The following is a 25,068-nucleotide window of genomic DNA, read 5'->3' as shown; positions in this document are numbered from 1 at the left end:
CTTTGACAGAATTTGTTCAACTGGGTGACACAGTAGCACAATGTTAGAGTTGGTGCCTAATGCCCCTGTCCCACTTAGGAAACCTGAACGGAAACCTCTGGAGACTTTGCGCCCCACCCAAGGTTTCCGTGCAGTTCCCGGAGGTTGCAGGTGGTTGCCGGAGGTTGCAGATATTGTGGAAGCAGGTAGGGAGACTGACAAAACCCTCCGGGAACTGCACGGAAATCCTGACTACGTTTGCTGTCTGTACGGAGTTTGTACATTCTCGCCATGACCACGTGGGTTTTCTCCAAGTGCGCCAGATTCCTCCCACACTCCAAAGATGTACAGGTTTGTAGGTTAATTGGCTTTGGTAAAATTGGAAAATGTCACTAGTGCTAGTGTGTGGGGTGATCGCTGGTCGGCACGGACTCGATGGGTCTAAGGGCCTGTTTCTGTGCTGTATCTCTAAACTAAACACAACTAAACAACTTGTAAACATACCACTTAGGCATGGTCCAAATAAAAAACAATGCAAGGATAAGATTTTTTATTTTTTTTTGTGCTCCCTAAACATCACAACTTCGAGCTAAACTTATAGCTTTCAGCAATTTCTAACAACTCTGGGTTGAAATATTCTTCCTTTTTTTCACATCATCTTTAAACAAGATACTTTCACCTTGTGTGAGACAAGTCCTATCCGCGTGCCATAAATGTCTTGTCTAACCTGCTTCAAGAATATTGCTATTTTTAATGTTCACATATATTTAATATTTTGGGCTCCCTGTATATCAGTGATATGTGCGGGTCATGAGCCTAAAGAGCTTAAGAGAAATTGAGCAAAAGCAGGAACAGGGTATAACATTTGGATGATTAGCCATTGTCATATTGAACAGTGGAGAAACCAGGATTGGCCCACCAGCAGCTAACTTTTATATTTATCAAGAGGTGCAGCTGGTAGAGCTGCTGCCTCACAGCACCAGAGACCTGGATTCAATCTTGAGCTCGGGGCTATCTGTGTGGAATTTGCATGTTCTGTGTGCGACTGAGCTCCAGATTTCCTCTGGCAGCTTAGTTAGGTTTAGTTTTAGTTTAGAGATACGGCATGGAAACCGGCCCTTTCGCCCCCGAGTGCGCGCCGACCTATGATCCCCGCACGCTAGCACTATCCTACACACTAGGGACAATTTACAATTTTACTGAAGCTAATTAACCAACAAACCTATACGTCTTTGGAGAGTTGAAGGAAACCGGAGCACCTGGGGAAAACAGGCGGTGACAGGGAGAACGTACAAAATCCATCCAGACAGCACCCGTAGTCAGGATCAAACCCAGGTCTCTGGCGCTGTAAGGCAGCAACTCTACCGCTGTGCTACTGTGCCACAGTGTACATAGCATAAGATGTTATGTACTTAGTATAAGGTGTGTGAATATATGTGGCTTTCACAATGTCATTCTACATTTTTGTGGATAATATAAACTGGCAACAAACACTTTGACCTTAGTCGATGACAATGTTCTCTGTAAACAGTCAATGTCATCTCCGGTTTTCTTTTCCTCCCTGTGACAGCTTCACATGGAGCTGCTCCAGGCTGCATCTCTGGAGAACCACTGTTCTTTGTCCTGGGGAAAGGGGTGAGTGTGGACATGATAGCTATGGCAGGCAGTCACAACGTCACCAGCCTCAACTGTAGGCTATTTAAAGGTAGCTGCGCCCAGCCACCCTTTTCTCCTGCCTTCATTATTGCTTCAGCAAAGTGAAGGCCATTGTTTCCATACAAGAAAACACCTCGGTGTTCTAGGCCTATCTTACACAGCCGAGGGGTGGCACAGTGGCGCAGCAGTTGAGTTGCTGCCTTCCAGAGCCAGAGACCCGAATTCGATCCTGCCTGGTGTGTGTACGGAGTTTGTACATTCTCCTTGTGACCATGTTGGTTTTCTCCAAGCGCTCCAGTTTCCTCCCACACGCCAAAGACATACAAGTTTGGAGGTTAATTGGCTTCGGTAAAATTGTAAATTATCCCTAGTGTGTAGGATAGTGCTTGAATCTGGGGGGATTGCTGGTCAGCGCAGACTCAGTGGGACAAAGGGCCATGTTTCCACGCTGTATCTCCAAAGTCTAAAGCAGAGCCTAACTATGCAATATACCCTAGCAGACAACATGCACACCCAAGGTATTCTACGCTCCAAAGGTCACATTCTTGCAAAACAAAACAACATGGAAGTAACATTTTTGAGAATGTATTCCTGGCTAAATCTTATTTGAAATACTTGTGTTGAGATTTTATCCAAAAATATACATTAATTTATCCTCTGCACACTACAAATCACACAGCTTTTGAAAGGAGCTGGAACCTAAAGCCGACTATTCCAAGAATGAAATCCAATCCACTGGCATACTAGCAGTTCGATTTATATGCTGAAACTCAAGAGGCCAATGCATTATTATCCTACTCAATCCAAACACACAAAATGAATTTGGTTACATTAATTAACTTTGCTGGTCAGACTAAAATGTCGTAATGACACGGCATTATTGAACAGGAATCTTGCCAGTTTCCAAAGCGAGTAAAAAACAGAGACATTTATGAAAATTCAGCACATATTTTGCAGTTGGTAATGATTGCTGCCACATCCATTCACCTGACATGTTGATTGAAGATGCTAAACAGTGTAAATGTGTAAGAAGATTCTCAAGTTTGAATCAAACAGAATTGAAGCAAGATCTTCACTCGCCTGAGTGACACCAGGTGAACTCTGCACCAAGTTTTATAATGGCCTCGCTAAGTATTTGTGTCACTAAGTGACACAGTACTGCAGCTGATTCACAATTCCACTGACCCAGGTTGATCTTGATGGCTGGTACTCATTGAATGGAATTCATATGTTCTCCCTGACACCACAAGTTTCCCCAGATGTCATAGAGTCATGGGCTTGTACTTACTACAAGGAACAAGCCTTTCATCCCACCACATCTATGCTGACCACCATGCCTATCAATTCTGATTGCACATTCTAGCATTAATTCCATATCCCTCGATACCATACCTGTCGATATATTTCTTGGATGCACCTATTATTTCTGCCACCACCACCTGCCACCACGGTAGCTCATTCCAGACACCAACTAATCTTTGTAAAAAAACGGTCATTAGATCTTAAAACTCCTCCCTTCACCACAAGGTTGCCCACTGGTTTTAAACACACCCACTAAGTAAAACAGAGGTTGCCTATCTACACCATCTACCTACGTCTCTCATTATTTTACATACTTCAAATCATGGTATCTCTCAGCCTCCTTTGCTGCAGGGAAAAATAAAGCCTAATCTATCCAAACTCTCCCGATAACTCAGGTGCTCCATTCCAGGCAACATCCTGGTGAAAATCACACTAAATGTGGAGTAATCAGTGGCTCATTCACCATGGATAGGACATGGTCAGAAACCCTTCTTTGGACGATTGAGGGGGGGGGGGGGAGTGAAGCTGGGTGAGAGGAGGGGCAGGACAAAGCCATGCAGGTAATAGGTTGATAGAGGGGAAGGGTTTGTGAGGCAGGTGGTTGGACAAAGGCCAGAGGTGAAAAGACGCAAGATGTAAGACAAAATAATTGAAGAGTTGTGAATTGTGAAACTAGAGGAGGGGATGGTAGGTGGAAGGGGAGGGGGGGGGGAGGAATAGGTGTGAGTCCAGGTGGGATACAGTGAAGAGGGGGGAGGAAAGTGGGTGTTTATGGGGGAAGAAGGGTTATGAGGTTACCTAAAATTGGAGAATTCAATGTTCGTGCCATTACCTTTAATGCTTTATTCTTTGGAGCGCAGAAGGTTAAGGGGGGACTTGATAGAGGTTTTTAAAATGATGAGAGGGATAGACAGAGTTGACGTGGAAAAGCTTTTCCCACTGAGAGTAGGGAAGATTCAAACAAGGGGAACATGACTTGAGACTTAAGGGACTGAAGTGTTAGGGGTAACATGAGGGGGAACTTCTTTACTCAGAGAGTGGTAGCTGTGTGAATGATTGCTGTTCCAGTGAAGGTGGTGAGGCAGGTTCGTGTTTTATCATTTTAAAAATAAATTGATAGTTATATGGATGGGAAAGGAATGGAGGGTTATGGTCTGAGCGCCGGTATATGGAACTAGGGGAGGATTATGTGTTCGGCACGGACTCGAAGGGTCGAGATGGCCTGTTTCCGTGCTGTAATTGTTAATTGTTATATTGTTATATGTACCCACGCGGAATATTACGGTGTTGTGTTTCCGTGCTGTAATTGTTATATGTTATATGTTATATGTTACCCAAGCGGAATATACGGTGTTGTTCCTCTAGTTTGTGTGTTGCCTCAATCTGGCAATGGTGGAGACACAGCACAGGACATAAAGGTCAGTATGGGAATGGGAAGAGGAATTAAGCTGGTTAGCAACCATTGCCACTTTTCATTGCCACTTTTCATTTCACTGCACATCTCGTATGTGTATGTGACGAATAAACTTGACTTGACTTGACTTGGGAGACATGAGCTTCTCACAGTCGCTAACCATTCTTTCTATCTCCCCTCTACAAACAGTTTGAAGATGAGTCGCGACCCGTAACGTCACCTAATCATGTTCTCCAGACATTCTACTTGACTTGCTGAGTTACTCCAGTACTTTGTGCCTTTTTTTTTGTAAACTAGCATCTGCAGTTCTTTGTTTCAACATTCTAGTGAATCTTTACTGCACTCTCTGTAATATAGCCACATCTTTTCTGTGGTATAGTGACCAGAACTGAACACAACACTCCAGTTAACTCCCATATCCCTGACTGCTGGGTTAATTGTTTATTGTGAATTGCCTCTGGTGGTAGAAGAAACAGAAAGGAATTAATAAGTATTTAAGCGAGAATAAAGTATTTAAGAGAGAGAAACAGGATTAGTGGGATTGGTCTTTGAACAGGCATAAAGTCAATGGCTTGAATAGCCTCCTTCACTGTTGTCAAGAAAATATTGGATAGGATTGCAGGCAAAAACGACCTCACTCAAATTACTGTTACTGGGAGAGAGGGAAATAGAATTTGGCTGCAGCGCTCAAAATGCTGTAACTGATTAACGAAGTGTATTTGCGTGGGTGCTTTTCAGTGTGACTGAGTGAGTAAGATTTCATTTCAGAAAAGACTCCCAGGTTTTCGAGTCCCGATGCAAGGTTTCAACCCCAAACGTTGACAATTCCTTTCCTCACCACCACCCCCACAGATGCTGCTTGACCCACTGAGTTCCTCCTGCAGATTGTTTGTCGCTCCAGATTCCAGCATCTGCTCTTGTATTTCCAGGATCATTTGTTGACATATTATGAACAAATGTAAAGTGGCAAAAGTAGATACCTATGAAGTGAGCGCAGCTGACTCCAAATCTTATGGAGAATGATTGCTAAAGTAGTCATGGAGTGGCACGGTGGTGCAGCGGTAGAGTTGCTGTCTTACAGCGTCTGAGAACCAGGTTCAATCCTGACTATGGGTGCTGTCTGCACAAAGTTTGTACGTTCACCCCATGACTGTGTGGGTTTTCTTCAGGTGCTCCGGTTTCCTCCCACACTCCAAAGACATGCAGGATCCTTGGTTAATCGACTTCGGTAAAATTGAAAATTGGTCTTCGTGTGAAGGATAGAGCTAGTATATGGAGATCGCTGGATGGCGTGGACTCAGTGGGCTGAAGGGCCTGTTTCGGCACTGTACCTCGAAACTAAAAAAAGCTGTAACATAATCTCTTAAGGTCATAAGTAATAGTAGTAGAATTAAGCCATTCGATCCATCAAGTCTACTCTGCCATTCAATCATGGCTGATCTATCTCTCCCTCCTTCTCCCCATAACCTTTGACACCCGTACTAATCAAGAATCTCTCTCTCTCTGCCTTGAAAATATCCACAGGCTTGGCCTCCACAGCCTTCTGTGGCAAAGAATTCCACAGATTCACCACCCTCCGCTAAAGAAATTTCTCCTCATCTCCTTCCTAAAAGGACGTCCTTAATTCTGGGGCTATGACCTAGACTCTCCCACTAGTGGAAACATCCTCTCCACATCTAAGCCTTTCACTATTCTGTACCTTTCAATGAGCATCTCTCCCCCCCCCCCCCCCCGTTCCTCTAAACTCCAGCGAGTACAGGCCCAGTGCTGACAGACACTCATCATAGGTTAACCTACTAATTCCTGGGATCATTCTTGTAAAACTCCTCTGGACCTTCACCTACCTGTCTAAAACCGTCATCATATCCTCCAGCAAATTAATACATTTAATAACTTCATTACATTAGTCCGGTAAGTGAACACCACCTCTCCCAAGTACAACAGGTAGTGGCATGACTCGCCTCCTTATCTCACGTACCCTTATTACCATGGGATGATTACCTTCTTGGAAGGAAAAACTGACCTATTCACACAATGCCTCTGGAAACAATGCAGCCCCTTACCTTCATACTGCTGTGAGAATCACAATTCCTGCTATAATAGATTTTGCTGCTCTTGTAAATGCTTAAAAGCAGGATGAACCATGAAGCTGAGTAACAATAGTATGATGGCAGACATATTGGTGATTAAGGAGTATTCTTACAGACATACGCCTTTAATTTAGTGTTCTCCTACTTGCTAATTAAAACGCAACACATTAGAACACACGGTATGGCATGGTGTTACAGCGGCAGAGTCGCTGCCTTACAGCGCCGGAGACCTGGGTTCCATCCCGACTACAGGTGCTGTCTGTACGGAGTTTGTATGTTCTCCCCGTGACCACGTGGGTTTTCTTTGAGATCTTTGGTTTCCTCGAGGAAGAATTAACCTACATACCGGTTACAGGCATTCAGGTTAATTGCCTTGGTGTATGTGTAAATTGTCCCTGGTATTTGTAGGATAGTGTTGATGTGCTGGGATCGCTGAGCGGTGTGGACTCGGTGAGCCGAAGAGCCTGTTTCCGCGCTGTATCTCTAAACTAAACTAAATTAAACTGTTGAAGAACTGCAAGCGGATCTAGAACAGAATAGTGAAAACTTTTAAATGCACACAATCAAAAAGCTTTACAGCTCATCAGCTGAAATGAAAAATGCACAAGCTGAATTAGTGGAAAGGAAATTACTAAAACCACATTGGCAATAAAAAGTGTCCCAAGCATAATACTGGAGGGACTCGGCAGATTGTTAACTCTATTTCTCTCTCCTCAGGTGGCAATCTGACCTTTAGACTTTAGACATACAGCATGGAAACAGGACCCATTTGGCCCATACACTAGCACTATCCTACACACTAGGGACAATTTACAAGTTACAGAAGACAATTACCTACAAATCTGTACGTCTTTGGAGTGTGGGAGGAGATCAGAGCACCCCTAGAAAACCTACGCGGTCACAGGGAGAACGTACAAACTCCGTACAGACAGCCCCCGTAGTCAAGATCAAACCCGGGTGTTTGCCACTGTAAGGCAGAAACTCTACCACTGCGACACTGTGCCGCCCCATTGTGCCACTAGTTAAGCATTTCTACCAACTTTGGTTTTACTTCAGGCCTGGTGTCATCATCAGTATCAAACAAATCTTCAACATGATGAACCCAAACTAAGCCATTGTCATGTTAAGGGGATACATATAGATTTACATGGCCAACCAAGCTCCTGGGATTTGTAATTCCTAGTAATATATTATGTAAAAAGGCTATTCACTCAGACGAACAGCTGGTTCTTCAAGATCCATAATGCTTTACCAACTCCATGAAAGTTTCAATCTAAAGAAAGATTCTGATCATTATTGTCACTTAACAACGTCCTCTAGAGATGCTGCCTAACCTGCTAAGTTACTCCAGCACTGTTTTTCTTTTGTAAAACCAGCACATACAGATCCAATGAAGAAACAAGAAACTGCAGATACTGGTTTACAAAAAATAAGACAAAGTCCGAGACGGAGGAGTTGAGAGTAGGGGATAGGGTCTTCGCAAGAGGCAGGATGGGAGGAAGTGTCGTCCAATAACTCTGAGAATCAGTCGGTCTTGTAGTAGATGTCAGTCGTTTGTCTATCCCCTATGAAGGAGGCAGAGAGATCAAGGAAGGGGAGATGTTTCCTATTGTTCCAGAAGCAAATATATCCACTGTGCGGAAAGTAGTAAATTACTTTTTTACTGAAGCACTGCTCAACAGTGAGAACAAGAACTTGAGAGCGGAGCGAACCTGAGAACATAGATTCTCTACTGAATATAAAGGTCTTTGAAAAAATCTGATGTTTTGAAAAGTGGCACGGACTTGGTTTATAAATGCAAAAAACCTGTGACTTCAGAATTTTGATCCAAATTCCTTCCAAACACAGTTCTTTGTGCTAGATTTGGGAAAGGGGTGAGGAAAAGATGATTGATTTGGGGGGCAAAGTGGGGTGGGAAAGGGGGTGGAAGAGGGGGGGGGGGAAGGGGAGTTCATAAGTTATAGGAGCAGATGCAGACTATTCAGCCCATCAAATCTACTCCACCTTTCAATCATGACTGATCTATCTTTCACTCTCAACCCCATTTTCCTGCCTTCTCCCCATAACCCTTGACAACTTTACTAATTAAGAATCTATCAATCTCTGACTTAAAAATACCCACTGACTTGGCCTCCACAGCCGTCTCTGGCAATGAATTCCCCAGACACTCCATCCTCTGACTAAAGATATTCTCCTCGCGACCGTGTGGGTTTTCTACAAGATTGTCGGTTTCCTCCCACACTCCAAAGACAATAGGTTAATTGGCTTTGTATAAGTGTAAATTGTCCCTCGTGTGTATAGGATAGTGTTAATGTGCGGGGATCGCTGGTCGGGCCTGTTTCTACGCTGTATCTCTAAAACTAAAAAAAAAAATCCAGGATATCCAAGGATCATGGAAGCAAATTCAAATACATCCAATGGAAATATATTGTGCGTTCTCTCAAACCTGGATAGACCATAAGAACCATGAAACCATCATTCGATCACTTTTACATACCAACTTAATCACTGCAAAATGCACAGTCTATACAACAATTATGTCACAAAAGTTAAAATATTAAAAATAGTTTTAAAATTGGGCTTATGGCCAGGCTGATATTATCTCCCTAACAATATTGGAAAGCAAATACAATGACTTGACAACAGAAAATAAAAAACACTCCTTTCATGAAACAAATATATTTTTGAAGCATATACAGCAGTTTTGTCATCATCCGCACTAGATTTAAACTAGTGAGGAGAATGATTGGTGGAAACACAATCCATGCAGGTGGAAGAAGACATTTTGATATCCTTGCTTGTGTGCTATGCTGGTGGAATATGGAAAATGGCACCTCACATGTGCAGAGGGATGGCATGCACATATACAGGTCAGCCACGTTTGAACCCGAGGTAAGCCAAATTGTGCCAAATCAGGCATTCACAAATAAACCGATAATGACACAATTCAGAGCACTTCAAGCTCTCAGTTCAATTCTGCACTCACCCAATTCTACCACCAGGGTAAGCACAACTACTCTTGTGGGAGCAAAATCCTAAAGTTCTCCACCAAAATTATAATGTAATGTCTTAAAGTTCAATGGTTCTTTATTATAATGTGTGAGCTGCATGGTGAAATTCTTGCACCCATCGCCATATTTTGGCGCCATTTACAAATGAAGAAGAAAAAGACCACATGTTGGATGTACTGGAGCATTTCTATGTCAATGTTCCTTTTCACCCTCATTAGTCAATGAGGAAAATAAACTTTAATTAATTGCCATTATTATAATTTATTCTTTGCTGCACAATTTGCACTGTGAATTTGGTAAGAAAGATAGAAAAATACACTACCCTATTCTTCGTATTATGTTATATCTAAACAATGAATCAATTTTCTGCAATATATTGGAATATTCCACTTGCAAAAATGGTTCACAATTCTCTTGAAAGAAGACAATTAGAACTTGCACAATGTATAATCCATATTATAATGATGTTACAAAAATGTAAATATTAAGAGTAAACTTTTAAAAACAAGCTGATGACCACATTGGTATTATCTCACTAACAATACTGGAAAACAAATATGACTATAATATGAAGACTATATATATATATATATATATATATATATATATATATATATATATATATATATATACAAAATGACTAAACAACAGTAAATAAAATACCTCTAAAAATATTCCCCATGAATTCCAATTCAACAATAATTTCCCTTCTGCACAGATCCCAAAACATATTCCTAAAGCATAGCTAAATGGTGACTTGCATCAGCATTTTAATTTACAATCAATGTTTCTCCCTCCAATTGCATGTCTGAACAAAAAAATATATATATAATTTCAAAACTAATTTGCATTCAAATTTTCACATATTGCCCACTGATATTTTAATCATCAGTGAAAATTCAATGGTACTTAAAAACAAAGAAGGGAAGAGATTGAACTTTTTTTTCCACCTTCAATCACAGTGAGGAATGTGGAGGAGTCACAATGTTAATATTGGCCAAAATAGAGCTATTATAAAATGGAGGATGTTTGCATTTGCAGGGCCTGCTTGGTCTCTTTCTGTGAAAGTTGCAAGATGGAGTCACGGTTCCAAGGAGTCTGGATCCCAGATGGAAGTTGATGATAAGGAGAGGTCCAGATGTCCTAACTTTGTTAATAAGTATGAAGGTTTGCAGAGGGAGATAAGAAGGTCTGCAAATGCATAGTGGGGATTGGTTATAAAAGGGGGTGTGAAACGGTATTATAAATAATGTTTGTGTTGCTGTTTAATGATTGGCTGAAGTGTGAAGCCTTGTTTAAATTGTTTATAGTACCTGGGAAAATGTTGGATTACTTGGGTCAACTCGCTCCCTTCCAGAAGCTTCTGGAGAAACATTGTAATGGGGTGCTTTGTAATTGGGTTGGGGAACTGTCAATAACACTTTAATGTAATCGATATGTGTGATTGGTTTGTAGGGGCTGCCACACCATTATACTTCTGCCCCGCAGGGTCCGATGACCTATAAAAAGTGATCCCCACTAGGATCGTTGTCAATCTTCTGGAAGGGCGCTTGGGACTGCGTAACCTTTTGGAGGTATCTGCTTGCACGAGGCTGAAGGGCTTGGACAAGCAGAGACAAGGATCGATCCAGCAGTGGTTAGGTATTGTTATTGTTTCATAAAATAAAGTTTAGTGGTCCAATGCTTGACTCAAGTGTTTTACTGAACTAGACTAAGGGGGTTAGCTCTAGGAGCATAATTACAACTGTGGTGGATGTTTATGTTAAAAGATATTTTGTGTGTTTTGTTGCTTTTTATTGGTATGAATGTATAGCAAATCAAATTCCTCGTATTTGCAAAACATACTTGGCTAATAATGTATGATTATGATTATGGTTAATCTTTATTTCCTTTGTCCAAAAAAAGTCTAATTATTGAAAAGTCAGACCATTATAATATCATCATCATAATATCATCATCTTTAACAGTGACAATTCGATGGTACTTCAAACCTCGTATGAAAACCTGTGTTCACGATAAGCACTATATAAATTTATCTCTTTTGTCGAAAGGTTTTGAGACTTTTTCTCTGATAATATAGAGAACAGTAACACAGTAAAACTCTGATAATCAGGCACGCTTAGAACTATGGTGATGCTGGACTGGCAGACTCTCTGAACTATTGTAAGTTATTTCTATTAATATCCGAACACGCTGTACATAATATTATAATGCATTTTCCAGGGATTGAGCAATGGTGAAAGAGAGCGCATGAACCAGGCCCCAGTGAGCGGGAAGGGAGTGTGGGAACTGGGGCCTCGGAGAGTGCAAATAAAGTGGAAGAACCAGGGCCTGGGTTATTGGGAAGGGTGCCAAAAATATAAGAATTTTTCAATATATTTTAATTGTAAATGTGTCCTTCATATTTTCTTTGCACAATAATGAGTCATTAAGTGACTTAACCCTTTATAAGAATTTAGTCTTCCTGTAACCTATGCAAAAATGTATTGTTAATCATTCACATTGGCAATTCCATTCAAGGGAGTAAGAGGAGTTATGGCCTTTAAAAAATACTGTATTCTACTGTATTGAAATAAGTCATTGTTACACGCTTCAACTTCAGTTTATTTCATAGTCAAAATACTGCCGTTTCTCAAGGGTTAAACAGGATTTTTTTTGTAGGAAAATAATAAAGTGGTAACCTGGCAACAACATGATTTGAATTGAATTGGTGCCTACCAATGATCACATGACATAGGGAGAAAGCATTACCCTGGGGGTAGTAATCAACTTCAATAATTCGAAAATGGTATCTTATCAGTTTTAGTCTAATTAACAACACATATGGCAGCTTCATTTAGAACCAAATTTAACTTGTAGCTATATATATTTTATTCAACAGTTTTCTGAAACATGCATTACTTTGGTTAGTGGTCAGGAGTCTTCATGAAGGATATTAAGCTGGTGGTTTCAATTCTTCAAATAATATGTCGCAGCTTTAAATATATCACACTTTCTCTTCTCCGATCACAGAGTAAAAGTAGTTGTGAACAAAGCTCAGTGGCAGCAGATGGAATTTATTAAATGTTAACATGCACGAAGGAGGAAGGTTGATGGGGTTGTGGTATTTTGCAAATGTTAAACAGGAAGATATTTTAGACAACCATATAACCATATAACCATATAACAATTCTAGCACCGAAACAGGCCATCTCGACCCTTCTAGTCCGTGCCGAACACGTATTCTCCCCTAGTCCCATATACCTGCGCTCAGACCATAACCCTCCATTCCTTTCCCGTCCATATAACTATCCAATTTATTTTTAAATGATAAAAACGAACCTGCCTCCACCACCTTCACTGGAAGCTCATTCCACACAGCCACCACTCTCTGAGTAAAGAAGTCCCCCCTCATGTTACCCCTAAACCTCTGTCCCTTAATTCTCAAGTCATGTCCACTTGTTTGAATCTTCCCTACTCTCAGTGGGAAAAGCTTATCCACGTCAACTCTGTCTATCCCAATGCTCGATCAATGTACGACATACGCTTATCCAATTCAAAACATTACATAGACTATATTATTCAAAAACTAAATTAAATAAAATCTTTCCTAATGTTTCACCAATCTGTGATAAATGTCTGTGTCAAGAAGCTACCATAGCGCATTCTTTTGTTTTTTGTACAAAAATCCAAAAATTCTGGCATGGAATATTTGATATTTTTTCAAAATTAACTAAAATAAAACTGGTACCAAAACCAGAATGGATCATTTTTGGGATATCGGAAGGTATCCCTGAATTAAACGTGTATCAGAAGAATTTACTCAATTACGGGCTAATAATGGGAAAAAAGCTCATACTTAAATTCTGGAAAAATGCGCCCACACCAACAATAAAAATGTGGACATCAAATATGTTTGAAACATTACATCTGGAAGAGATGAGATTCCTCTTAGCAGGTAAAGCAAACCGATTCCAAAAGACGTGGTCTACGTTTATGGACCTATTACAAGCATGAGGTGCAATAGTAATTTTAAAAATAAATAAATAAATAAATGGTATCAGGACCTGGCAATGGGAGGTAAAACAACAAAAACAGACTTGGTTGGTAGTCTTTCTGCGGAGTTTAATGTTATAATAGAGCGATTGTCCTTACTTTCTTTTTCTTTCTTTTCTAGGGTATACTTTCTTACTTTACTTCCTTCTCTAACTTCTTTTCTAAGGGGCTTTCTTTTCCCAACACTCTCTTGCACTTCACGACTCTTGCGCACCTTCTTTACTTTCCTTACTTCTATCTTTTTCTTAAAGCTTAAAAAAAAAATGAAGCGGTACAAAAAATGTATTAAGATATATGTGTTGTGTGTTATTGTAATTTACAGTACTTCTAATAAAAATAATTAAAAAAAAAAAAAAACTCTGTCTATCCCTCTCATCATTTTAAAGACCTCTATCAAGTCCCCCCTTAACCTTCTGCGCTCCAAAGAATAAAGCCCTAACTTGTTCAACCTTTCTCTGTAACTTAGTTGCTGAAACCCAGGCAACATTCTAGTAAATCTCCTCTGTACTCTCTCTATTTTGTTGACATCCTTCCTATAATTAGGCGACCAAAACTGTACACCATACTCCAGAATTGGCCTCACCAATGCCTTGTACAATTTTAACATTACATCCCAACTTCTATACTCAATGCTCTGATTTATAAAGGCCAGCACACCAAAAGCTTGCTTTACCACCCTATCTACATGAGATTCCACTTTCAGGGAACTGTGCACAGTTATTCCCAGATCCCTCTGTTCACCTGTGCAATATGTTCATTGCCCTTCTGAATTACTACTGTTTCTTGAAATGACTACTGGTAGTGGTTCAGCCATCCAACTGGAAGCTAATTGATAATAGTTAGCTCATTTCAGATCTGAAAGAATGGAAATGAAGCAGTTTATCTATACAAATTACATGGCAGTGTACAATATTTGAGGCAGAGAAGGAAACAAAACTGCTTCCAGACTAGATATTTCCCAGAGATGGATTCAGTTGCCCATAATTTGAAACAAACATTTAGTTGGTGGCAATCTGTTGTAAGGCTATCAGAACATGTTGAAAGATGGTACAAAGCAATATTCTCTGCCACTGATTTATGTGCTTATAATCTCTGATGTATGCCAATTGACAGCATAAAATGGCATAAACAAAATTGGCTCAGAGAACTGTAACATCAACCGATTGTTTCTTTTACATGTGGCGTGCATTTCCAAAGACTGGAATACAGGGAGCATTGAATAGGAATATGTTAGCAACACAGTGGTGCAGCTGGTAGAGTTGCTGCCTCTCAGCGCCAGGGACCCGGGTGTGATCCTGACCACCGCTGCTGTCTGTGCGGAGTTTGCATGTTCTCCCTGTGACCAGGTGGGTTCCCTCCGGGTGCTCTGGTTTCCTCCCACATCCCTAAAATGTGCCAATTTGTAGGTTAATTGGCCTTTGTGAAAAACAAAATTACCCCCAAAGCGAGCGACTGGATGAGAAACTGAGTTAACATAGAGCTGATGCGAACAGGTGATTGATAGTCGGCATGGACTCAGGTGGGCCGAAGGGCCTGTTTCCATGCATTATCTCTAAACTAAAAACAAAGCTATTTATTGAGCCAGATTGTGCTATTGACCAGCCAGTGATTCATGAGAGCAATGTTGGTGAGCTGGAGTAAACTACCAACATTCTTACTTCTGTGCCTGCACATTGCGAAGTAGAAATCAGGAAAGAGCTGGAGGTCAGATGGCATTTCAACCTAAAGTGTAAGGCTAGGTGCAAGTAAATATTTTTTATTTGTAAGTTAGTTTAGCTTAGAGGTGCAGCGTGGAAACAGGCCCTTCGACCCAGCGAGTCAACACCGACCATTGATCACCCATTCTCACTCGTTCTATGTTCCTTCCTACACATCACATTACTTACCAGCCGTATGCCAATCAGCATTTTGCAGCACATTTGGACAATATATCATGAATGCTTGCACCAAGGTAGGTGTTAGTTGGACAGTGGCACAGATGGTAAAGCAGCTGCCCCACACTGAACGCTGGTATACTCGGTCCCTCTCTAATCATGTGCATTTACAGGTGCTCCAGTTTCTGCACACATACTACAGCCATGTGGGTGGGTAGGTTAATCAGACACTGTACAGTGTCGGACCCCTGGCACAGAGCCAAGTAGGAGAATAGGGGGAGGGGGTGGACTGTTGGGGATGCGACTACAATCAAGTGGGGTAAGTATAAATGGAAGCTTGATATAGTCTAGACTCAGTCGGTTTTGTTTAGTTTAGAAATACAGCGCGGAAACAGGCCCTTCAGCCCACCGAGTCTGTGCCAACATTGATCACTGCACACTAACACCGTCCTACACATACTAGGGACTATTTTTACAATTTTACCAATCCAATTAGCCTGCAGACCTGTGTATCTTTGCAGTGTGGGAGGAAACCGGAGCAGCCGGAGAAAACCCATGCATGTCACGTACAAACTCCATATACACAGCACCCGTAGTCAGGATGGAACCCAGGTCTCTGGCACTGTAAGGCAGCAACTCTATGGCAGTGGCAGCATGGCACCTTGAATGTGTTGGGTGAATGGCATGTTGCTTGCTTAATAATTATGACTAAACAGCAATAAGTTCAAAGATTCTAAGGATGTACAGTGGCGGCGCCTAACGCAGCGGCTCGACTACAGTCGTCTGTCTTTTTTTATTTTTGTCTTGTTAAATGTATGTCTTGATTTAGTTTTTATTATTGTTTTTAGCTGTGTATATGTGGGGGGTGGTGGGGGGGCTGTGGGGGAAACCGTTTTAAATCCGGGTCTCGGATGTCGTTGGGCCTAACATCGTGGGGCCGGCGGCGACCTCCGGCCGGGACTAACCTGAGGGCTCCAGTTGCAGAGCCTGCGGAACTGACATCGCTGAGCTGGCCAACTTCGGAGCGGGAAGAGCTGTGGTGGCGCGCGGCTGCGACCCGACTTTTGGAGTTCGGAGGCACCGGCCGCAGACCTGGTGGACGGGAACATCGGGAGCTCGCAGGTCCCTGGTGGGAGACCGCTTTTCCGAGCTCCGCAACGGCGACTTCTCCCGCTGGAATCGCGGGTTTAAGGACATGGAGCCGGGGCCTAACATCGCCCGGCGTGGCTTAAACGGCCTCAGGATTTACCATCGCCCGCCGGGGGCTTTAACATCGGAGCCCCAGTTCGCCTCGACACTGCAGTTGGACTGCTGGACCACGGGAGAAGGAACAAAGGGAAGAGATAAAGACTTTGCCTTCCATCACAGTGAGGAGATGTTGGAGACTCACTTTGATGGATGTTTATGTAAACTGTGTTAAGTGTGGGTCTTGGATTGTTTTGTAATGTAAAAAACTGTAGAAATGATATTTCGTTCAAACCTAGGTTTGAATGACAATAAATTGCATTCTATTCTATTCTATCTATTCTATTCTATTCTATCAGGATCTAGGAGGAAGACTCATTCAATACCTTTATGGAGTGGTTGCATAGGCAGTCTTCAGCCCTGATTTTAGCTTGTGTAATGCCCCTGTCCCACTTAGGAAACCTGAACTGAAAGCCCTGGAGACTTTGCGCCCCACCCAAGGTTTCTGTGTGGTTCCCGGAGGTATTTGTCAGTCTCCCTACCTACTTCCACTACCTGCAACCTCCGGCAAACACCTGCAACCTCCGGGAACCACACGGAAACCTTGGGTGGGGCGCAAAGTCTCCAGAGGTTTCCGTACAGGGGCATAACCTTTTTGCATCCAGTAGGAGGATTGGTTTAGGTCACACTGCATGGCGAGGAGCTATGTGACCATCTGCTGACATCAACACCTGTCTGCAGATGCAGATCAATGTATTCCACTTTGACAAATGATTAATATTGCAGAAACTATTCTGTTCAAAGGAAGCTGAAAGAACAAATTCAAATAGCGATTGGAAAATGTGTGTGAGCACTGCTCCATTCTGACAAACTGTAATGTCGGGTGGTTCTTCGGGACGTTTCAAACAAGATGTGTTTCACTTCATGCATCACAGTATGAAGGAAGCCTGATTTACTGTCCAAGCACATTGGTGGGACTTACCTAATGATGTTGCTGGCATTGGAGAGGATCCAGAGGTACTTTACGAGAATGATCCCAGGGATGTTTGAGTTAACGTACGATGACTGTTTGATGGCTCTGGGCCTGTACTCACTGGAGGTTAGAAGGATGAGGGGAGACCTCATTGAAACTTACTGAATGGAGAAAGACCTGGATAAAGTCAATGTGGATAAGATGTTTCCAGTAGTGGGAGAGTCTAGAAACAGAGGGCACAGATTCAGAATAAAAGGACTAACCTTTAGAAAGAAGATGAGGAGGAATTTATTTGGTCAAGAGTGTGGTGAATCTGTAGCATTCATTGCCACTGATGGCTGTGGAGGCCGTCATTGGGTATTTTTAAAGCAGAGATCGACAGGCTCTTCATTCGTAATGGTGTCAAAGGTGATTAGGAGAAAACAGGAGAATGGGGTTGAGAGGGAAAGATAGACCTTATGAGTGCATCTTGCAAAATAGCTGGAATAAGGTAAAAGCTGATGAGTATGTTTGGTTTAACAGTGGTCCGTTACTGCATGGCGGTTCATGGGAGCTGATGCCTTGTCTCCGTACTTGATTTTGTGCTCAGGTGGACATCATAAGTTCATAAGTCGCAGGTGCAGAATTAGGCCATTCGGCCCATCGAGTCTACTTCCCCATTTAATCATGGTTGATCTATCTCTCCCTCCATAACCTCTGACACCCGTACCAATCAAGAATCTATCTATCTCCGCTTTAAAAAATACTCAAAGCAGGGAACCACACAGCAGCAAGCGGCCTCTGTAACACTTGTGGACTTAAGCCAATTTCCATCTTCTTCCAGGCATTCTGCAAGATGTACTTGTGCGCTCCAAGCACAGATGGATTATAACACCAAAGTGTTGAGTCACATCGTAAATGTAAATGGTCTAGCAGTTGGAACCAAATTTATTCGATCTCAGCAATTGTTGGGAATAATGCTCAAAATGCTATAAAGAATGCTATAGTTACAGAGAAGGTTAAGAAACAATCCGGAATAAAAATCTTCAATGGTCAAACTTCAGTGAATTGAGGAAGAGCAAAGTAAATTGAAATCAAGGAAAATAGGAACAGGAATAGAGTACTAGACTCTGTCAGCTTGTTCAAACTTTCAATTATATCATGGCTATGCTGATCTACGCTGGCCTTAACTCCTCTACTGTGCCAGTTCCCATAACCTCAATCCTTCAATCTTTCAAATATTTATCAATGTGCACCCTAAATATATCCAATGACTTGGCCTCCACCACCCTCAGAGACAGTGTTCCAGAGACCAAAGAATTCCAGGATTTCACAAACCTCTGACAGAAAAAGATTGTTTTTTGTACACAATTTCAGGCAATAGAACATGGGAAATTTCAGTCGTAGGGAGGGAGTTGGACTTGACAAGGAGATGGTTCAAGTCTATTCACCTGCAAACCCACAATCAAATTCCCCTTAACAGGGTGCACAGGCAATGGTCTTTAATAGGGAGCTGCCTGGCGGGATGAGGTTGGGTGGGGATTCACTCATCCACATGTTACTCAAGGATCTATCATAAAGCTTTAGACAGGCCAGGAAATTGAGTTTCGACGAAGATAAAGGCCCAGGCAGTGGATCCCATGATGGATTAAGAAAATGAATACTGCAGGAAGTCAGAGATCTCTCGATGCCTAGACTTTGCCACCACCAATTTTAGTTCAGTTTTGTGATACAGGCTCTTTGACCCATCGCTTCTTCACTGACCAACAATCGCCCATAAGCTAGTTCTATCCTACACACTAGGGACAATTTACAGAAGCCAATTAATCTACAAACCGGCATGTCTTTGGAATTCTGAATCCCCAGGTTGTCAGGACTGTGCAGTCAATGCACACCAAATTCCCTAGGTTGGAAGAAGTTATCTGGAGGTTTCTACAATTGTTATGGTTCAATGGTTCAATGGTTGTTTTATTGTCACATACACCTAGGTGTAGTGAAATGCTTCTTGCCATGCAGCACATAAAGAAAGAATACAGACATAACAGTAATAAAGACATTTAAACATAAAAACATCCCCCCACAATGGTTCCCATTATGAGGGAAGGCACAGATTCCAGTCCCATCCCCATGTCCACCCATAGTTGGGCCTATTGAGGCCTCAACAGTTGCCTCTACGGAGGCCCGATGTTCCAGGCCGTTCTCACCGGGTGATGTTGGTTCGGCGTCGGGAGAGTCCTCTCAGCGGCTTGGGAACCCTGGAACGGCCGCTTCCGTACTGGAGGCCGCGGCTTCCGAAGCCGACAAGGCCGCGCCATTTGGAGCTCCACTACTGGCAATCTCATCGCGAGATCCCAGGCTCCCGATGTACAGTTCAGCGCCGCCGCCCGCAGCTGGTCACTCCTCAGACCCGCAGCTCCGCGATGTTTTTTCGCCGGTCCAGCTCACCGGAGCTCCAGCGCGGCGACCCGGGCAAGGCATCGCCCGCTCCGCGATAGCGCTCCAGCGCTGTGCCGCCGCCGAATTCGAGGTTCTGGGCAGTGCCCGACAGGAAACGCCGCTCCAGGCCCGCTGGTAGGCCGCGAGGACGGGTCGAAGCTGCAGCCCGGAGAAAAGCTGCCTCTCCGACCAGGTAGGGACCCTGAAAGGCAGTTTCCCCCTTCCCCCCCCCCCCCCCCCCCACCCCCCACACAAAAAAGTCAAGACCTCCAAACAAAACACTTTAACTAACTAAAAATAAAAATAAAACGGTGAAAAGACAGACAACTGCTGGCAGGGCAGCCACGCACAGGTCAGCGCCCCCTAGATTATAACATCCTCTGAACCATCTAGGCCAGTGTAGTCAGGGACAGGACTCATCAAGACACATTTGCTCATGCGTGGTTGTGGTTGGATTGTCATCTAGCAGCTGAACTGAGACAGTTTGCAGTTTTGGTGCCTGATATCTATATTTGGAGCTTCTCTGATCATTCTGCACAGGAGAGACAAGAAAGGTTTCCACAAATTTAGGCAGCTTTATCTACATGTGGCTGGATTACCATGTCCAGTGGGATTACATTCCACAATCTGGAGGAGAGAGGCTTCCAAATGGTGAGATGTACCTGGCTGGATAATAGGCAACATACAACCAGAAAACATCTTAAGAAACAGGCACAAATGTCCCAAACAGGATGCAAGTAATCGGCCTCAATGCTGTCATGTCCTGTATCGGGCCATGGCCTGCTTCAAAGAGAAGAGCTTCATGAGACCATAAAACATAGGAGCAGAATTAGGCTATTTGGCCCAATTAGTCTGCTCTGCCTTTCAATCGTGGCAGATCAACTTTTCCATCTCAAACCCATTCTCCTGCCTTCTCCCTGTAACCTTTGATACCCTTACTAATCAAGAACCTATCAATCTCTACTTTAAAAAACACCCAACATCCTGGTCTCCACACCTGTCTGTGACAATGAATTTCACAGATTCACCACCCTCTGGCTAAAGAAATTCATCCTCATCCCCATTTAAAGGTATGTCCTTATAGTATGAGGCTGTGCCCTCTGGTCCTAGACTCTCGCACTACTAGAAACAACCGCTCCACACCCACTCTATCCAGGCTTTTCATTTTTCAGTAGATGTCAATGAGATACCCCTTCATCCTTCTAAACTCCAGCAAGCACAGGCCCAGAGTCATCAAACGCTCCTCATGCATTAACCCAATTGTCCCCTGAACCAATCTTGTAAACCTCCACTTTGGAAACAGTAAAGAAAAAGAGAGAGAAGAAAATAAAGACAAAAGACACCGCTCCCCCTCTCGCCACCAGTTGATGTACAACTAACCGTACACATTTCAATTGGCAGGTCTGGGATCCAAGACTGGACTCACAAGACATCTCAGAATGCAAAGGTAAATTTCTATTCTTCCTTGGCTGTCATGTCATAAGGAAAAGGAATAAAAATGGGTAATTTGACCCCTCGTCTACTCCGCCATTCAATCATGGTTGATCTATCTCTCCCTCCTAAGCCCATTCTCCTGCCTTCTCTCCATAACCTCTGACAACTGTACTAATCAATAATATATCGCTCTGCCTTAAAAATATCCATTGACTTGGCCTCTACAGCTTTTTGTAACAAAGAATTCCACAGATTCACCACCCTCTCACTAAAGAAATTTTTCCTCATCTCCTTCCTAAAAGAATGTCCTTTAATTCTGAGGCAATAACCTCTAGTCCTAGACTTTCCCACCAGTGGAAGCATCCTCTCCACATCACCATGTGTTGTGCCAGAGGTACGGATGATCAGAATTAATGCATCATTATTCAAAAAAAGGGACACATCAGGAAATCACCGACCAGTCAAGTTAACATTTGTGTTGGGAATGCTTTTGGAAACCACAGTCAATGGGATAATTGCAGGTTATTTGGCCAAATATGGATTAACAACGGAAAACCGATATGAAAGTGTTCAGAACTCCAGCACCAGGAGCCGTGCTTTCAGTTGCAAGGACCAAAGCTTTTGAATTCCCTTTTGAAACTTCACTGTCCCTTCACTGTCCCTTCACTGTCCCTTCACTGATCAGCTGCTCCTGGAGGTACCGAGGTCTAAGCGGAAGCTCAGAGGGGATAGAGCCTTCTCTGTTGCTGCTCCGGCACTCTGGAACGCTCTGCCGTTGCACATCAGACAGGCCCCCTCACTGTCCATCTTCAAAGCCAGTGTTAAAACACATTTATACTCCCTGGCTTTTGACCATGCATGAGACTTTGTTCCTGTTTTTAATGTTTTTTTAATATTTCTTTATTTTGAATATCTTTACTTACTCCATCTTTTAATTGTTATTATTGGTGTGTATTATCGTTTTTGTCAATGATTAGTGATCTACAGCACTTTGTTGCAACTATGATTGTTTTTAAAGTGCTCTATAAATAAAATTATTATTATTATTATTATTATTATTCTTTCCTCATTTTCAAAATGTTGTACTGGCAGCTCACCTTTGCTCAAGGTTTCGCCGTTGTGCCCTTGTCTGTCCCAAGGCAGCTCAACGACAATCACACCTGTGAAGCATGTTCCGATATTCTTTACTGCATTCAAAGTGTTATATAAAAACCCGAGTACTGGTAGCACCTCTGTCTTTTTCTTCAAATCCTTGCCTCCCCCTTTTTCTGAAAGCCAATACCCTTATGTGGAGCAAGAGGAAGCTCATTTTAAAACTCAAAGGAAGAACAAAACTGTCTGAAAATCAATTACATGGAGCAAGTCGGCAGCCCAGCTCATTAAAGTGAATCAATGCCCAGTGTGAATTTAATAGAAGGAATTTTATGAATCTCTCAAATATACTGTTATCTGTAGGATATATAAATATCACTCTCATGAGTATTCCTGATAGTACAGCATATTTCAATGTCCAGAGAATGTACAGTAATTGCAATGCTTGCCAAATTCTCACGTCTTGGTATATTTCTAAAAATACATTCTATGATATAGTAACTTTAAACAAAACGCTTGGTGAAGTTAATCCATCTTCTCAAACTTCACCTTAGCCTGCAGACTTCTGGAAATAATGTGGTCCAACAATTAAAAGTCTATATCATGAATAAAATGAAACAATACTCAAAGTGCATTAAAGTAAGTGTAAAATAAATTGCCTTACCTTTGTGATGTGTTTCTGTAGTTCTGTCTGCAAAAGGAAAGTTGCATTAGCCCTCATTTTCTCTTTAGAACGAAGACAAATGTATCATAATTTAGCTCAAAACATATTAAATAGTGATTATAGCCCTAAAGTTGAACGATCTAGCAAAAGCAGATTTGGCAGTGCTCCCTCTCTGAGATGAGAGGGGTCAAGAAACAAGGGATTGGTATTTGGGATAGAACCTGGACTTGGTAGTGTTCATCCTCCTTACAATCCCATTGGAAATCCCATTCCTTTCAAGTACTTGACACCAGAATATCATAAATCCACTGACTGGGTAAGAAGCAGTGGGTAATCTCATTAATTTGAAGGCTAATTTTGGGAATACAAACTACCTTTCTCACCCAAGCCCCAACTGAGAGAAAAATGCAGCAGATTCAAGAGTTTTGCAATATGAACAAAAAGTTCTGGAAACATTCAGCGAATGAGTTAGTGGGTGTGAAGGTAACATGTACTGTCCATGACCCCCTATCAAAAGGTCTCTATGCACAAAATGGCTGCCTGATCTATTGTGGCCAATAGCCAAATATGTGGACCAGATTGAATCAGTTTTCTGAATGTGAATTAGCCTGATCCAAGACTACGGTAAATGCAGATAATCATTTCATGATGTAAATTTTGCTTCTAAAATTTCATCAATACAATTATTTCCTGTTCTAGGATTTATGAAGGAAACTGGATTGAGCAGAAAGTGGTTTAATTTATCCAATATCTGTCCTCCCTGGAACTTCAGGGATTAACCTCGCAAAGGATAAAATCAGTGAAGAAAATATCAAAAGTGAAATCAAATCCAATCGGGGAAGCAACCAAACATACTTGAAATAAGTATTTTCTCCCCAGGGTTGGGGGATCAAGAACCAGAGGGCATAATTTTCAGGTGGCCCCATAGCAGAAGCGTCCACGTCGCGGGGCTGGAAACTGGAAGTATCCTGAGCTAATTCTGCTACCACCATCATCTATTGCGACAAGTGATGGCTTCCACTGATTGTCGTCGGAAGCTTGCGTCCTTTTTAGGACGGACGATGACAGCGAGGCCAACATTTGTAACAAGATGGACACGAAAAAGAAGAATTTTAAGGTGAGAGGGAAAAGATTTATTTGCAACCTAAGAGACAACTTTTTCCACACAGAAGGTGGTACATATATATGGAATGAGCTGCCAGGCAAAGTGTTTGCGGTAGATACATTAACAGTATCTAAACGTCATTTGGACAGGTACATGAAAAGTTGTCGAGGGATACAGGACCAACGCGGGCAAATGGGACTAGCTTAGATGGGCATCTTAGTCAGCATAGTCAGGTAGCTGACAGGTCTGTTTTCCATGTTGTATGACTCTCTGACTCAATAATCAATAGGGCCAGATAGGATCTGTGGAAGAAGGCAGCGATGATTGTTCTGATGGAAGATCATCAACCTGAAACATTCATTCTGCAACGCTCTCTTCACAACCATTGTCTAATTAATTGAATATTATCTTTTGAAGAGTAATTATTATTTATGTATCACGGACAAAATACTGATTATAGCATTCCCCTATTTTTTATTTCATGAGATGACAGTTTTGAAACACGATCTTACCCAATCTATTCTGAAAGATATTTTTGTTTGATGTAATGTGATGAAATCAGAAGCTTCAATAATTTATTACAATAAATGAACAAAACTATACATTGTCTTTAAAAAAAATAATAAATGCTTCTTGATGATCTCAAAGTGGTGTTTGCAAGACGTTAATGCTGAGATGCGGCATATTAATTTGTTAATAGCTTTCTAATTCGAATCAGGAATTGACTCCATTCTGTGGTGCTGCACACCCACGAGAAGCTGCAGAGAAATAATTCTTCACATATTGTTTTAGGCACTGCACCCAACATGATATCAATTTGCAGTCAAGGACCGCAGAAT

The 25,068-nt window shown here is 42.1% G+C and overlaps 1 protein-coding gene across 2 annotated transcripts in view; it reads right to left on the bottom strand.

Moving 5' to 3' along the window:
- Positions 1–25,068, bottom strand: part of pde1a (phosphodiesterase 1A) — a 414,651-nt gene that overhangs the window by 269,025 nt on the left and 120,558 nt on the right. For both annotated transcript variants that reach the window (XM_033023816.1, XM_033023817.1), the window contains exon 4: positions 23,125–23,151. In XM_033023816.1, coding sequence (XP_032879707.1) covers positions 23,125–23,151 — 27 coding nt within the window. The remainder of the gene's footprint in view (positions 1–23,124; positions 23,152–25,068) is intronic.

Source organism: Amblyraja radiata, chromosome 7 (assembly GCF_010909765.2).
Source record: "Amblyraja radiata isolate CabotCenter1 chromosome 7, sAmbRad1.1.pri, whole genome shotgun sequence".
Classification (NCBI taxonomy): Eukaryota; Metazoa; Chordata; class Chondrichthyes; order Rajiformes; family Rajidae; genus Amblyraja; species Amblyraja radiata.
This window is presented reverse-complemented; position numbering and strand designations above follow the sequence as displayed.